This window comes from Scyliorhinus torazame, chromosome 16 (genome assembly GCF_047496885.1).
Source record: "Scyliorhinus torazame isolate Kashiwa2021f chromosome 16, sScyTor2.1, whole genome shotgun sequence".
Classification (NCBI taxonomy): domain Eukaryota; kingdom Metazoa; phylum Chordata; class Chondrichthyes; order Carcharhiniformes; family Scyliorhinidae; genus Scyliorhinus; species Scyliorhinus torazame.
In genome coordinates this window covers 25,830,728-25,848,841 of record NC_092722.1, presented here as the reverse complement: position 1 = coordinate 25,848,841, position 18,114 = coordinate 25,830,728, and the positions used below count along the sequence as shown (strand labels likewise).

At 54.7% G+C, this 18,114-nt stretch overlaps 1 protein-coding gene across 1 annotated transcript in view; it reads right to left on the bottom strand.

The window, feature by feature from the left end:
* Positions 1 to 18,114, bottom strand: part of LOC140392492 (chromodomain-helicase-DNA-binding protein 5-like) — a 167,817-nt gene that overhangs the window by 25,954 nt on the left and 123,749 nt on the right. Inside the window, exon 33 of the mRNA XM_072477728.1 lies at positions 14,155 to 14,287. Coding sequence (XP_072333829.1) covers positions 14,155 to 14,287 — 133 coding nt within the window. The remainder of the gene's footprint in view (positions 1 to 14,154; positions 14,288 to 18,114) is intronic.

Here is an 18,114-nt window from a genome sequence, read left to right as displayed (position 1 = left end):
TACGGCGTCACCTAATAGACGCACTCCATCAGTACGGCGTCACCTAATAGACGCACTCCCTCGGTACGGCGTCACCTAATAGACGCACTCCCTCGGTACGGCGACACCTAATAGACGCACTCCCTCGGTGCGGCGTCACCAAATAGACGCACTCCCTCGGTACGGCGACACCTAATAGACGCACTCCCTCGGTGCGGCGTCACCAAATAGACGCACTCCCTCGGTACGGCATCACCTAATAGACGGCACTCCCTCGGTACAGCATCACCTAATAGACGGCACTCCCTCGGTACCGCATCACCTAATAGACGCACTCCCTCGGTACGGCGTCACCTAATACACGGCACTCCCCCGGTACGACGTCACCTAATAGACGCACTCCCTCAGTACGGCGTCACCTAATAGACGCACTCCCTCGGTACGACGTCACTTAATAGACGCACTCCCTCGGTACGACGTCACCTAATAGACGCACGCTCTCGGTACGGCGTCACCTAATAGACGCACTCCCTCGGTACGGCGACACCTAATAGACGCACTCCCTCGGTGCGGCGTCACCAAATAGACGCACTCCCTCGGTACGGAGTCACCTAATAGACGCACTCCCTCGGTGCGGCGTCACCAAATAGACGCACTCCCTCGGTACGGCATCACCTAATAGACGGCACTCCCTCGGTACGGCATCACCTAATAGACGGCACTCCCTCGGTACCGCATCACCTAATAGACGCACTCCCTCGGTACGGCGTCACCTAATAGACGCACTCCCTCGGTACGACGTCACTTAATAGACGCACTCCCTCGGTACGACGTCACCTAATAGACGCACGCTCTCGGTACCGCGTCACCTAATAGACGCACTCCCTCGGTACGGCGACACCTAATAGACACACTCCCTCGGTACGGAGTCACCTAATAGACGCACTCCCTCGGTACGACGTCACCTAACAAACACACTCCCTCGGTACAACGTCACCTAATAGACGCCACTCCCTCGGTACGGCGACACCTAATAGACACACTCCCTCGGTACGGCGACACCTAATAGACGCACTCCCTCGGTACGGAGTCACCTAATAGACGCACTCTCTCGGTACGGCGTCACCTAATAGACGCACTCCCTCGGTACGGCGTCACCAAATAGACGCACTCCCTCGGTACGGCATCACCTAATAGACGGCACTCCCTCGGTACGGCATCACCTAATAGACGGCACTCCCTCGGTACGGCATCACCAAATAGACGCACTCCCTCGGTACGGCATCACCGAATAGACGCACTCCCTCGGTACGGCATCACCTAATAGACGCACTCGCTCGGTATGGCGTCACCTAATAGACGCACTCCCTCGGTACGGCGTCACCTAATAGACGCACTCCCTCGGTACGGCGTCACCTAATAGACGCACTCCCTCGGTACGGCGTCACCTAATAGACGGCACTCCCTCGGTACGGAGTCACCTAATAGACGCACTCCCTCGGTACGGCGTCACCTAATACACGGCACTCCCCCGGTACGACGTCACCTAATAGACGCACTCCCTCAGTACGGCGTCACCTAATAGACGCACTCCCTCGGTACGACGTCACTTAATAGACGCACTCCCTCGGTACGACGTCACCTAATAGACGCACTCCCTCGGTACGGCGACACCTAATAGACGCACTCCCTCGGTGCGGTGTCACCAAATAGACGCACTCCCTCGGTACGGAGTCACCTAATAGACGCACTCCCTCGGTGCGGCGTCACCAAATAGACGCACTCCCTCGGTACGGCATCACCTAATAGACGGCACTCCCTCGGTACGGCATCACCTAATAGACGGCACTCCCTCGGTACCGCATCACCTAATAGACGCACTCCCTCGGTACGGCGTCACCTAATAGACGCACTCCCTCGGTACGACGTCACTTAATAGACGCACTCCCTCGGTACGACGTCACCTAATAGACGCACGCTCTCGGTACGGCGTCACCTAATAGACGCACTCCCTCGGTACGGCGACACCTAATAGACACACTCCCTCGGTACGGAGTCACCTAATAGACGCACTCCCTCGGTACGACGTCACCTAACAAACACACTCCCTCGGTACAACGTCACCTAATAGACGCCCCTCCCTCGGTACGGCGACACCTAATAGACACACTCCCTCGGTACGGCGACACCTAATAGACGCACTCCCTCGGTACGGAGTCACCTAATAGACGCACTCTCTCGGTACGGCGTCACCTAATAGACGCACTCCCTCGGTACGGCGTCACCAAATAGACGCACTCCCTCGGTACGGCATCACCTAATAGACGGCACTCCCTCGGTACGGCATCACCTAATAGACGGCACTCCCTCGGTACGGCATCACCAAATAGACGCACTCCCTCGGTACGGCATCACCGAATAGACGCACTCCCTCGGTACGGCATCACCTAATAGACGCACTCGCTCGGTATGGCGTCACCTAATAGACGCACTCCCTCGGTACGGCGTCACCTAATAGACGCACTCCCTCGGTACGGCGTCACCTAATAGACGCACTCCCTCGGTACGGCGTCACCTAATAGACGCACTCCCTCGGTACGGCGTCACCTAATACACGGCACTCCCCCGGTACGACGTCACCTAATAGACGCACTCCCTCAGTACGGCGTCACCTAATAGACGCACTCCCTCGGTACGACGTCACTTAATAGACGCACTCCCTCGGTACGACGTCACCTAATAGACGCACGCTCTCGGTACGGCGTCACCTAATAGACGCACTCCCTCGGTACGGCGTCACCTAATAGACGCACTCCCTCAGTACGGCGTCACCTAATAGACGCACTCCCTCGGTACGACGTCACTTAATAGACGCACTCCCTCGGTACGACGTCACCTAATAGACGCACGCTCTCGGTGCGGCGTCACCTAATAGACGCACTCCCTCGGTGCGGCGTCACCAAATAGACGCACTCCCTCGGTACGGCATCACCTAATAGACGGCACTCCCTCGGTACGGGTTCACCTAATAGACGCACTCCCTCGGTACCGCATCACCTAATAGACGGCACTCCCTCGGTACCGCATCACCTAATAGACGCACTCCCTCGGTACGGCGTCACCTAATACACGGCACTCCCCCGGTACGACGTCACCTAATAGACGCACTCCCTCAGTACGGCGTCACCTAATAGACGCACTCCCTCGGTACGACGTCACTTAATAGACGCACTCCCTCGGTACGACGTCACCTAATAGACGCACGCTCTCGGTACGGCGTCACCTAATAGACGCACTCCCTCGGTACGGCGACACCTAATAGACACACTCCCTCGGTACGGAGTCACCTAATAGATGCACTCTCTCGGTACGGTGTCACCTAATAGACGCACTCCCTCGGTACGGCGACACCTAATAGACACACTCCCTCGGTACGGCGACACCTAATAGACGCACTCCCTCGGTACGGAGTCACCTAATAGACGCACTCTCTCGGTACGGCGTCACCTAATAGACGCACTCCCTCGGTACGGCGTCACCAAATAGACGCACTCCCTCGGTACGGCATCACCTAATAGACGGCACTCCCTCGGTACGGCATCACCTAATAGACGCACTCCCTCGGTACGGCATCACCGAATAGACGCACTCCCTCGGTACGGCATCACCTAATAGACGGCACTCCCTCGGTACGGCATCACCTAATAGACGCACTCCCTCGGTACGGCATCACCGAATATACGCACTCCCTCGGTACGGCATCACCAAATAGACGCACTCCCTCGGTACGGCATCACCGAATAGACGCACTCCCTCGGTACGGCATCACCTAATAGACGCACTCGCTCGGTACGGCGTCACCTAATAGACGCACTCCCTCGGTACGGCGTCACCTAATAGACGCACTCCCTTGGCACGGCGTCACCTAATAGACACACTCCCTCGGTACGGTGTCACCTAATAGACGCATTCCCTCGGTACGGCGTCACCTAATAGATGGACTCCGGACTTCCGGGTGCGGCGATGACCAGCTAACTCACATGTTTCGGCAGCTCCCGGTGGAAAGGACTTTTGGGCTCTTAATAGGAGCCCCAGCGGCAATTTTAACGGCTAATAACATTGTGCGGTAAACCAGAAGGGAATCCCCCCTGGACACGGATGGAAAAAGGAGAGGAAAGTGGCCGGATTGCGGTGGATCCTCTAGAGCAGCGGCCAGGAAGGCAGGCCCAAAGCAAGATGGCGTCGGAAGGAGGCAGTTTAATATGGGGCCCTGACCAACAAGAGTTCCTGCTGCGTTGCGTGGAAGAACTTAAAAAGGAGATGAAGAAGGAGCTGTTGGCCCCGATATTACAGGCGATTGAAGGGCTAAAGGAGGAGCAAAAGACCCAGGAGCAGGAGCTTCGGGTCGTGAAGGCAAAGGCTGCTGAGAATGAGGACGACATACAGGGTCTAGTGGTGAAGACAGAGATGCACGAGGCACAACACAAAAGGTGTGTGGAAAGGCTGGAGGTGCTGGAGAATAATGCGAGGAGGAAGAATTTAAGGATTCTTGGTCTTCCCGAAGGTGCAGAAGGGGCGGACGTCGGGGCGTATGTGAGCACGATGCTGCACTCGTTAATGGGATCGGAGGCCCCGACGGGCCCGTTGGAGGTGGAGGGAGCCTATCGAGTTATGGCGCGAAGACCGAGGGCTGGAGAAATTCCTCGAGCCATAGTGGTGAGATTTCTTCGATATAAGGACAGAGAGGTGGTCCTCAGATGGGCAAAGAAAACTCGGAGCAGTAGGTGGGAGAACGCGGTGATCCGCGTATATCAAGATTGGAGTGCGGAGGTGGCGAGAAGGAGGGCAAGCTTTAATCAGGCCAAGGCGGTGCTGCACAAAAGGAAGGTTAAATTTGGAATGCTGCAGCCGGCAAGACTGTGGGTCACACATCAAGGGAAACACCACTACTTTGAAACGGCAGAAGAGGCGTGGACATTTATTGTCGAGGAGAAACTGGAACAAGCGGGCTAGAAAAAGAACGTTTGGGACAAAGTGGTGGGGCGAATATGTGGGGTGAAGAGGGGGAAAAGGGGGAAGAGATGATTTCCCAAGTTGTTAATCCTGTGACCCTGTAACTTTTCTCTCTTCCCCATGTCGTGGGGGAGGGGGGGGGGAGGGAGGATGAGGAGCTGGGGGCGCCGGCCATTGGGGACGGGGCCAAATGGGAAGCGCGGGCTTTGTTCCCGCGCTATGGTAATCATGGCGGGAACAGGGAAGCAGGAAGGAGGGGGCCTCGCACAGTGGGAGCCGAGGTCACGGGGGGAAGCCGAGGTCGGCCAGAGTTTGCTGACTTCTGGGAGCAACATGGGGGGTGCAATTACGCTAGTGAGGGATCTAGCAAGGGGGGGGGGGGGTTAACTGGGTTGCTGCTGCTGGGGAGAAGGGGGAGCTGGTGTGGGGTGGGGTGGTCGGGGCGGGAGGGCGCCGTTGGGGGGAGATACGGCTACGTGGGAACCGGGTGAGGAGCTGGATTGAAAAAGGAGATGGCTAGTTGACAAGGGGGGGGGGGGGGGGGGGGGGGTAAAGAGCCCCCCAACCCGGCTGGTCATGTGGAATGTGAGAGGACTGAACAGGCCGATAAAGAGGGCACGGGTACTCGCACACCTAAAGAAACTTAAGGCAGATGTGGTTATGCAACAGGAGACGCATCTGAAACTGATTGACCAGGTCAGACTACGCAAAGGATGGGTGGGGCAGGTGTTTCATTCGGGGCTAGATACAAAAAACAGGGGGGTGGCTATACTAGTGGGGAAGCGGGGAATGTTTGAGGCAAAGACCATAGTGGCGGATAGTGGGGGCAGATACGTGATGGTGAGTGGCAAATTGCAAGGGGAGGCGGTGGTCTTAGTGAACGTATATGCCCCGAACTGGGATGATGCCAACTTTATGAGGCGCATGTTAGGACGTATCCCGGACCTAGAGGTGGGAAAGTTGGTAATGGGTGGAGATTTTAACACGGTGCTGGACCCAGGGCTGGACAGATCGAGGTCCAGGACCGGAAGGAGGCCGGCTGCAGCTAGGGTGCTTAAGGACTTTATGGAGCAGATGGGAGGAGTAGACCCATGGAGATTTAGTAGACCTAGGAGTAAGGAGTTTTCGTTTTTCTCCTATGTCCACAAAGTTTATTCACGGATAGACTTTTTTGTTTTGGGAAGGGCACTGTTCCCGAAGGTGACGGGGACGGAGTACACGGCTATAGCTATTTTGGATCACGCTCCACATTGGGTGGACCTGGAGATAGGGGAGGAAAAAGAACAGCGTCCACCCTGGAGAATGGACATGGGATTATTGGCAGATGAGTGGTGTGTTTAAGGGTGAGGGGGTGTATTGAAAGGTACTTGGAACTCAATGATAATGGGGAGGTTCAGGTGGGAGTGGTCTGGGAGGCGCTGAAGGCAGTGGTTAGAGGGGAGCTGTATAGGGCCCCGATGGCGAGCGTGGTCACGAATGGACGGGGGTCTGATTATTTTCGGCTCCATAGAGGGACGAGGCAGGGATGTCCTCTGTCCCCGTTATTGTTTGCACTGGCGATTGAGCCCCTGGCCATAGCATTGAGGGGTTCCAGGAAGTGGAGGGGAGTACTCAGGGGAGGAGAAGAACACCGGGTATCTCTGTATGCGGATGATTTGTTGTTGTATGTGGCGGACCCGGCGGAGGGGATGCCAGAGATAATGCGGACACTTGGGGAGTTTGGGGATTTTTCAGGGTATAAATTGAACATGGGGAAAGTGAGTTGTTTGTGGTGCATCCAGGGGAGCAGAGTAGAGAAATAGAGGATTTACCATTGAGGAAGGTAACAAGGGACTTTCGGTACTTGGGGATCCAGATAGCCAAGAATTGGGGTACATTACATAGGCTTAATTTAACGCGGTTGGTGGAACAGATGGAGGAGGACTTTAAGAGATGGGACATGGTGTCCCTGTCACTGGCAGGTAGGGTGCAGGCGGTTAAAATGGTAGTCCTCCCGAGATTCCTTTTTGTGTTTCAGTGCCTCCCGGTGGTGGTCACGAAGGCTTTTTTCAAAAGAATCGAGAAGAGAATTATGAGTTTTGTGTGGGCCGGGAAGACCCCGAGAGTGAGGAAGGGATTTTTGCAGCGTAGTAGGGACCGGGGGGGGGGGCTGGCACTACCGAGCCTAAGTGAGTACTACTGGGCCGCCAATATTTCAATGGTGTGTAAGTGGATGGGAGAAGAGGGAGCGGCGTGGAAGAGATTGGAGAGGGCGTCCTGCAGGGGGACTAGCCTACAAGCTATGGTGACGGCACCGTTGCCGATCTCACCAAAGAAGTACACCACAAGCCCGGTGGTGGTGGCTCCATTGAAAATTTGGGGGCAGTGGAGACGGCATAGGGGAAAGACGGGAGCCTCGGTGTGGTCCCCGATAAGAAATAACCATAGGTTTGTTCCGGGGAGAATGGATGGGGGATTTGGAGCATGGCAAAGAGCAGGGGTAGCACAATTGAGAGATCGGTTCGTAGGTGGGACGTTCGCGAGTCTGGGAGCGCTGACCGAAAAATATGGGTTGCCCCAAGGGAATGCATTTCGGTATATGCAACTGAGGGCTTTTGCGAGGCAACAGGTGAGGGAATTCCCGCAGCTCCCGACGCAGGATAGAGTGATCTCAGAGACATGGGTCGGGGATGGTAAGGTGTCGGACATATACAGGGAAATGAGGGACGAGGGGGAGATCATGGTAGATGAGCTGAAAGGGAAATGGGAAGAAGAGTTGGGGGAGGAGATTGAGGAGGGGCTGTGGGCTGATGCCCTACGTAGGGTAAACTCATCATCCTCGTGTGCCAGGCTAAGCCTGATACAATTTAAGGTGTTACACAGGGCGCATATGACTGGAGCACGGCTCAGTAAATTTTTTGGGGTAGAGGATAGGTGTGCGAGATGCTCGAGAAGCCCAGCGAATCACACCCACATGTTCTGGTCATGCCCGGCACTACAGGGGTTTTGGGTGGGGGTGGCAAAGGTGCTTTCGAAGGTGGTGGGGGTCCAGGTCGAACCAAGCTGGGGGTTGGCTATATTTGGGGTTGCAGAAGAGCCGGGAGTGCAGGAGGCGAGAGAGGCTGATGTTTTGGCCTTTGCGTCCCTAGTAGCCCGGCGCAGGATATTGTTAATGTGGAAGGAAGCCAAACCCCCGGGTGTGGAGGCCTGGTTAAACGACATGGCAGGGTTTATAAAGTTAGAACGGATTAAGTTCGTACTAAGGGGTTCGGCTCGAGGGTTCACCAGGCGGTGGCAACCATTCGTCGACTACCTCACAGAAAGATAGAGGGAATGGAAAAGAAGAAGAAAACAGCAGCAACCCGGGGGGGGGGGGGGGAAGGAATCGGACGGACTCTCAGGGATGTTATTGTATATGTATAGGCACTTGTTTTAGGTAATGTATATTGGACTGTTGGATTGTATCTTTGGAGAGTATTTATTTTTGACAAGGCAGTTGCCATTTAGTTTGGTTTTTGTTTCTGTTCATATATTATTTATTTGTTTAAAACTGGCCACTGTTATTTATTGTTGTTTAAAAGAAACACTACGTACTGTTATGTTTGGCCAAAAAAGCTTGAATAAAATACATTTTTTTTTTTTTTTTTTTTAAATTGACGCACTCCCGCGGTACGGCATCACCTAATAGACGCCACTCCCTCGGTACGGCATCACCTAATAGACGCACTCCCTCGGTACGGCATCACCTAATAGACGCACTCCCTCGGTACGGCATCACCTAATAGACGCACTCCCTCGGTACGGCATCACCTAATAGACGCACTCCCTCGGTACGGCGTCACCTAATAGACGCACTCCCTCGGTACGGCATCACCTAATAGACGCACTCCCTCGGTACGGCATCACCTAATAGACGCACTCCCTCGGTACGGCGTCACCTAATAGACGCACTCCCTCGGTACGGCGTCACCTAATAGACGCACTCCCTCGGTACGGCGTCACCTAATATACGCACTCTCTCGGTACGGCATCACCTAATAGACGCACTCCCTCGGTACGGCGTCACCTAATAGACGCACTCCCTCGGTACGGCGTCACCTAATATACGCACTCTCTCGGTACGGCATCACCTAATAGACGCACTCCCTCGGTACGGCGTCACCTAATAGACGCACTCCCTCGGTACGGCGCCACCTAATATACGCACTCTCTCGGTACGGCATCACCTAATAGACGCACTCCCTCGGTGCGGCGTCACCTAATAGACGCACTCCCTCGGTACGGCATCACCTAATAGACGCACTCTCTCGGTACGGCATCACCTAATAGACGCACTCCCTCGGTACGGCATCACCTAATAGACGCACTCCCTCGGTACGGCATCACCTAATAGACGCCACTCCCTCGGTACGGCATCACCAAATAGACGCACTCCCTCGGTACGGCGCCACCTAATAGACGCACTCCCTCGGTACGGCATCACCTAATAGACGCACTCCCTCGGTACGGCGCCACCTAATAGACGCACTCCCTCGGTACGGCATCACCTAATAGACGCACTCCCTCGGTACGGCGTCACCTAATAGACGCACTCCCTCGGTACGGCGTCACCTAATATACACACTCCCTCTGTACGGCATCACCTAATAGACGCACTCCCTCGGTACGGCGTCACCTAATAGACGCACTCCCTCGGTACGGCGCCACCTAATAGACGCACTCCCTCGGTACGGCGTCACCTAATAGACGCACTCCCTCGGTACGGCATCACCTAATAGACGCACTCCCTCGGTACGGCATCACCTAATAGACGCACTCCCTCGGTACGGCGTCACCTATTGGACGCACTCCCTCGGTACGGCATCACCTAATAGACGCACTCCCTCGGTACGGCATCACCTAATAGACGCACTCCCTCGGTACGGCGTCACCTAATAGACGCACTCCCTCGGTACGGCGTCACCTAATAGACGCACTCCCTCGGTACGGCGTCACCTAATATACGCACTCTCTCGGTACGGCATCACCTAATAGACGCACTCCCTCGGTACGGCGTCACCTAATAGACGCACTCCCTCGGTACGGCGTCACCTAATATACGCACTCTCTCGGTACGGCATCACCTAATAGACGCACTCCCTCGGTACGGCGTCACCTAATAGACGCACTCCCTCGGTACGGCGCCACCTAATATACGCACTCTCTCGGTACGGCATCACCTAATAGACGCACTCCCTCGGTGCGGCGTCACCTAATAAGACGCACTCCCTCGGTACGGCATCACCTAATAGACGCACTCTCTCGGTACGGCATCACCTAATAGACGCACTCCCTCGGTACGGCATCACCTAATAGACGCACTCCCTCGGTACGGCATCACCTAATAGACGCCACTCCCTCGGTACGGCATCACCAAATAGACGCACTCCCTCGGTACGGCGCCACCTAATAGACGCACTCCCTCGGTACGGCATCACCTAATAGACGCACTCCCTCGGTACGGCGCCACCTAATAGACGCACTCCCTCGGTACGGCGTCACCTAATAGACGCACTCCCTCGGTACGGCGTCACCTAATAGACGCACTCCCTCGGTACGGCGTCACCTAATATACACACTCCCTCTGTACGGCATCACCTAATAGACGCACTCCCTCGGTACGGCGTCACCTAATAGACGCACTCCCTCGGTACGGCGCCACCTAATAGACGCACTCCCTCGGTACGGCGTCACCTAATAGACGCACTCCCTCGGTACGGCGTCACCTAATAGACGCACTCCCTCGGTACGGCGTCACCTAATAGACGCCACTCCCTCGGTACGGCGTCACCTAATAGACGCACTCCCTCGGTACTGCGTCACCTAATAGACGCCACTCCCTCGGTACGGCGTCACCTAATAGACGCACTCCCTCGGTACGGCGTCACCTAATAGACGCACTCCCTCGGTACGGCATCACCTAATAGACGCCACTCCCTCGGTACGGCGTCACCTAATAGACGCACTCCCTCGGTACGGCGTCACCTAATAGACGCACTCCCTCGGTACGGCGTCACCTAATAGACGCACTCTCTCTGTACGGCATCACCTAATAGACGCACTCCCTCGGTACGGCGTCACCTAATAGACGCACTCCCTCGGTACGGCATCACCTAATAGACGCACTCCCTCTGTACGGCATCGCCTAATAGACACACTCCCTCGGTACGGAGTCACCTAATAGACGCACTCCCTCGGTACGGCATCACCTAATAGACGCACTCCCTCGGTACGGCATCACCTAATAGACACACTCCCTCGGTACGGCATCACCTAATAGACGCCACTCCCTCGGTACGGCATCACCTAATAGACACACTCCCTCGGTACGGCATCACCTAATAGACGCCACTCCCTCGGTACGGCATCACCTAATAGACGCACTCCCTCGGTACGGCATCACCTAATAGACGCCACTCCCTCGGTACGGCGTCACCTAATAGACGCACTCCCTCGGTACGGCGTCACCTAATAGACGCACTCCCTCGGTACGGCGTCACCTAATAGACGCACTCCCTCGGTACGGCGTCACCTAATAGACGCACTCTCTCGGTACGGCATCACCTAATAGACGCACTCCCTCGGTACGGCGTCACCTAATAGACGCACTCCCTCGGTACGGCATCACCTAATAAACGCACTCCCTCTGTACGGCATCGCCTAATAGACACACTCCCTCGGTACGGAGTCACCTAATAGACGCACTCCCTCGGTACGGCATCACCTAATAGACGCACTCCCTCGGTACGGCATCACCTAATAGACACACTCCCTCGGTACGGCATCACCTAATAGACGCCACTCCCTCGGTACGGCATCACCTAATAGACACACTCCCTCGGTACGGCATCACCTAATAGACGCCACTCCCTCGGTACGGCATCACCTAATAGACGCACTCCCTCGGTACGGCATCACCTAATAGACGCCACTCCCTCGGTACGGCATCACCTAATAGACGCACTCCCTCGGTACGGCATCACCTAATAGACGCCACTCCCTCGGTACGGCGTCACCTAATAGACACACTCCCTCGGTACGGCATCACCTAATAGACGCACTCCCTCGGTACGGCATCACCTAATAGACGCACTCCCTCGGTACGGCATCACCTAATAGACGCCACTCCCTCGGTACGGCATCACCTAATAGACGCCACTCCCTCGGTACGGCATCACCTAATAGACGCACTCCCTCGGTACGGCGTCACCTAATAGACACACTCCCTCGGTACGGCATCACCTAATAGACGCACTCCCTCGGTACGGCATCACCTAATAGACGCACTCCCTCGGTACGGCATCACCTAATAGACGCACTCCCTCGGTACGGCATCACCTAATAGACGGCACTCCCTCGGTACGGCATCACCTAATAGACGCACTCCCTCGGTACGGCGTCACCTAATAGACACACTCCCTCGGTACGGCATCACCTAATAGACGCACTCCCTCGGTACGGCATCACCTAATAGACGCACTCCCTCGGTACGGCATCACCTAATAGACGCACTCCCTCGGTACGGTGTCACCTAATAGACCCACTCCCTCGGTACGGCGTCACCTAATAGACGCCACTCCCTCGGTACGGCGTCACCTAATAGACGCACTCCCTCGGTACGGCATCACCTAATAGACGCCATTCCCTCGGTACGGCGTCACCTAATAGACGCCACTCCCTCGGTACGGCGTCACCTAATAGACGCACTCCCTCGGTACGGCATCACCTAATAGACGCCACTCCCTCGGTACGGCGTCACCTAATAGACACACTCCCTCGGTACGGCATCACCTAATAGACGCACTCCCTCGGTACGGCATCACCTAATAGACGCACTCCCTCGGTACGGCATCACCTAATAGACGCCACTCCCTCGGTACGGCATCACCTAATAGACGCACTCCCTCGGTACGGCATCACCTAATAGACGCCACTCCCTCGGTACGGCGTCACCTAATAGACACACTCCCTCGGTACGGCATCACCTAATAGACGCACTCCCTCGGTACGGCATCACCTAATAGACGCCACTCCCTCGGTACGGCGTCACCTAATAGACGCACTCCCTCGGTACGGCATCACCTAATAGACGCACTCCCTCGGTACGGCATCACCTAATAGACGCCACTCCCTCGGTACGGCATCACCTAATAGACGCCACTCCCTCGGTATGGCATCACCTAATAGACGCACTCCCTCGGTACGGCGTCACCTAATAGACACACTCCCTCGGTACGGCATCACCTAATAGACGCACTCCCTCGGTACGGCATCACCTAATAGACGCACTCCCTCGGTACGGCATCACCTAATAGACGCACTCCCTCGGTACGGCATCACCTAATAGACGGCACTCCCTCGGTACGGCATCACCTAATAGACGCACTCCCTCGGTACGGCGTCACCTAATAGACACACTCCCTCGGTACGGCATCACCTAATAGACGCCACTCCCTCGGTACGGCATCACCTAATAGACGCCACTCCCTCGGTACGGCATCACCTAATAGACGCACTCCCTCGGTACGGCGTCACCTAATAGACACACTCCCTCGGTACGGCATCACCTAATAGACGCACTCCCTCGGTAAGGCATCACCTAATAGACGCACTCCCTCGGTACGGCATCACCTAATAGTCGCCACTCCCTCGGTACAACCGTCCGAACGCACAGGCACATCCACACATGCACAGACGAGCCCGCAGACACACGCCACATGCACCACACGTCATACGCACACACCACACACACCACACGACACACACCACACGACACACACACACCACACGACACACACACACCACACGACACACACACACCACACACCACACGACACACACACACCACACGACACACACACACCACACCACACGACACACACACACCACACGACACACACACACCACACGACACGACACACACACACCACACCACACACACACACACACACCACACGACACACACACACCACACGACACACACACCACACGACACACACACACCACACGACACACACACACCACACGACACACACACACCACACGACACACACACACGACACACACACGACACACACACACCACACGACACACACACACATGACACACACCACACGACACACACAGATAATTTGTTTGATTTACTTTGAATCTCCTGGCTAAGAACTTATTTTTCATTTCCAGGAAATTCCCCTTGTTCATCTCAGCTTTGAAAGGCTCATTGATGATGGTGTATCTGGGATCATTTTGTATATCCTGCCAGCGAGCATAGCCGTGACTGCACAGAAACATTAAGGAAAGCTCGTGGGAGAGAGAGAGACACATTGGCAGACAAGATGTCACACATGATGACAAATTCACAGCGTTCAGATTTCCTCATGGCCTGCAGGCCAACACCGTCCCATCCCAAAGATCCCTAAACTCCCAAACTCTCCAGCACAGGTACAGCACGGGGTTAAACTGTCCCCATCAAACACTCCCAGGGCAGGTACAGCACGGGGTTAAACTGTCCCCATCAAACACTCCCAGGACAGGTACAGCACGGGGTTAAACTGTCCCCATCAAACACTCCCAGGACAGGTACAGCACAGGGTTAGATACAGAGTAAAGCTCCCTCTACACTGTCCCCATCAAACACTCCCAGGACAGGTACAGCACAGGGTTAGATACAGAGTAAAGCTCCCTCTACACTGTCCCCATCAAACACACCCAGGACAGGTACAGCACGGGGTTAGATGCAGAGTAAAGTTCCCTCAACACTATCCCCATCAAACACTCCCAGCACAGGTGCATCTAGACTGCCGCATCAAACACTCCCAGGACGGGCACAGCACAGGATTAGATACTGAGGAAAGCTCCCTCTACACTGTCCCCATCAAACACTCCCAGGACAGGTACAGCACGGGGTTAGATACAGAGTAAAGCTCCCTCCACACTGTCCCCATCAAACACTCCCAGGACAGGTACAGCACGGGGTTAGATACAGAGTAAAGCTCTCTCTACACTGTCCCCATCAAACTCTCCCAGGACAAGTAAATCACAGGGTTAGACTGTCCTCATCAAACACTCCCTGGACAGGTACAGCACGGAGTTAGATACAGAGTAAAGCTCCCGCGACACTGTCCCCATCAAATACTCCCAGGACAGGTACAGCACGGGGTTAGATACTGACCAAAGCTCCCTCTTCACAGACCCCATCAAACTCTCACAGGAGAGGTCAAGCACAGGGTTCGACTGTCCCCATCAAACGCTCCCAGGACAGGTACAACACGGGGTGAGATACAGAGTAAAGCTCCTTCGACACTGACCCCATCAAACACTCCCATGACAGGTACAGCACATGGTTAGATGCAGAGTAAAGCTCCCTCTACACTGTCCCCATCAAACACTCACAGGACAGGTAGGGCACAGGTTAGAATGAGTAAAGTGCCATCTGCACTGTCCCCATCAAACTCTCCCAGGACAGGTACAGCACAGGGATGTGTACAGAGTAAAGCTCCCTCGACAATGTCCCCATCAAACACTCCCAGGAACAGGTACAGCACGGAGTTAGATGCAGAGTACGGCTCCCCCTACACTGTCCCCATCAAACCCTCCCAGGACAGGTACAGTTCGGGTTATATACAGAGTAAAGTTCCCTCTACACTGTCCCCATCAAACACTCCCAGGACGGGTACGGCACGGTATTCGATACTGAGTAAAGCTCCCTCTACACTGTCCCCATCAACCACTCCCAGGACAGGTACAGCACAGGGTTAGATGCAGAGTAAAGTTCCCTCAACACTATCCCCATCAAACACTCCCAGCACAGGTACAGCACGGGATTAGATACAGAGTAAAACTCCGTCTGGACTGCCGCATCAAACACTCCCAGGACGGGCACAGCACGGGGGTAGAGACAGAATAAAGCTCCCTCTACACTGTCCCCATCAAACTCTCCAAGGACAGGTAAAGCACAGGGTTAGACTGTCCCCTTCAAATACTCCCAGGACAGGTACAGCACGGGGTGAGATAAAGAGTAAAGCTCCCTCTACACTGTCCCCATCAAACACTCCCACGACAGGTACAGCACATGGTTTGATACAGAGTAAAGTTCCCTCTGCACTGTCGCCATCAAACACTCGTAGGACAGGTGCAGCACAGGGTTAGATACAGAGTAAAGTTCCCTCTACACTGTCCCCATCAAATACTCCCAGGACAGGTACAGAACGGGGTTAGATGCAGAGTAAAGCTCCCTCTACACTGTCCCCATCAAAAACTCCCAGGACAGGGACAGCAGAGGGTTAGATACAGAGTAAAGCTCCCTCTACACTGTCCCCATCAAACATTCCCAGGACAGGTACAGCATGGGGTGAGATACAGAGTAACGTTCCCTCTACACTGTCCCCATCAAACACTCCCCCCATCAAACACTCCCAGGACACGTACAGCACAGGTTAGATACAGAGTAAAGCTCCCTCTACACCGTCCCCATCAACCACTCCCAGGACAGGTACAACACAGTGTTAGATGCAGAGTAAAGTTCCCTCTACACTAGCCCTATCAAACACTCCCAGGACGGGCACAGCACGTGGGTAGAGACAGAATAAAGCTCCCTCGACACTGTCCCCATGAAACACTCCCAGGACAGGTACAGCATGGGGTTAGATACAGAGTAAAGCTCCCTCTACACTGTCCCCATCAAATACTCCCAGGACAGGTACAGCACGGGGTTAGATACAGAGTAAAGCTCCCTCTACACTGTCCCCATCAAACACTCCCATGCCAGGTACAGCACATGGTTAGATACAGAGTAAAGCTCCCTCTACACTATCCCCATCAAACACTCACAGGACAGGTAGGGCACAGGTTAGAATGAGTAAAGTTCCATCTGCACTGTCCCCATCAAACACTCCCAGGACAGGTACAGCACGGGGTTAGATACAGAGTAACGGTCCCTCTGCTCTGTCCCCATCGAACACTCCCAGGACTGGTATAGCATGGGGTTAGAATCAGAGTAAAGTTCCTTCGACACTACCCCCATCAAACACTCCCAAGACAGGTACAACACGGGGTTAGATACAGAGTAAAGCTCCCTCTACACTGTTCCCATCAAACACTCCCAGGACAGATACAGCACAGAGTTAGATACAGAGTAAAGTTTCCTCGACACTGTCCCCATCAAACACTCCCAGGACAGGTACAGCACAGGTCAGATACAGAGTAAAGCTCCCTCTACACTGTCCCCATCAAACACTCACCGGACAGGTGTATCATGGGGTTAGATACAGAGTAAAGTTCCCTCTACACTATCCCCATCAAACACTCCCACGACAGGTACAGCATGGGGTTAGATACAGAAAAAACCTCCCTCTACACTGTCCCCATCAAACACTCCTAGGACAGGTACAGCACAGGGTTAGATATACAGAGTAACGGTCCCTCTGCTCTGTCCCCATCAAACACTCCCAGGACAGGTACAGCACGCGGTTAGTTACAGAGTAAAGTTTCCTCTACACTAACCCCATTAAATACTCCCAGGACAGGGACATCACGGGGTTAGAAACAGAGTAACGGTCCCTCTACACTTTCCCCACCAAACACTCCCAGGACAGGTACAGCACAGAGTTAGATACAGAGTAAAGTTCCCTCTACACTGTCCCCACCAAACACTCCCAGGACAGGTACAGCACGGAATTCGCTAGAGAGTATTCCGGGCAGCACGGTAGCATTGTGGATAGCACAATTGCTTCACAGCTCCAGGGTCCCAGGTTCGATTCCGGCTTGGGTCACTGTCTGTGCGGAGTCTGCACATCCTCCCCGTGTGTGCGTGGGTTTCCTCCGGGTGCTCCGGTTTCCTCCCACAGTCCAAAGATGTGCAGGTTAGGTGGATTGGCCTTGATAAATTGACCTTAGTGTCCAAAATTGTTCTTAGTGTTGGGTGGGGTTGCTGGGTTATGGGGATAGGGTGGAGGTGTTGACCTTGGGTAGGGTGCTCTTTCCAAGAGCCGGTGCAGACTCGATGGGCCGAATGGTCTCCTTCTGCACTGTAAATTCTATGATCTATGACAGGTACAGCAAAGGGTTAGATGCAGAGTAACGCTCCCTCCACACTCTCTCCATCAA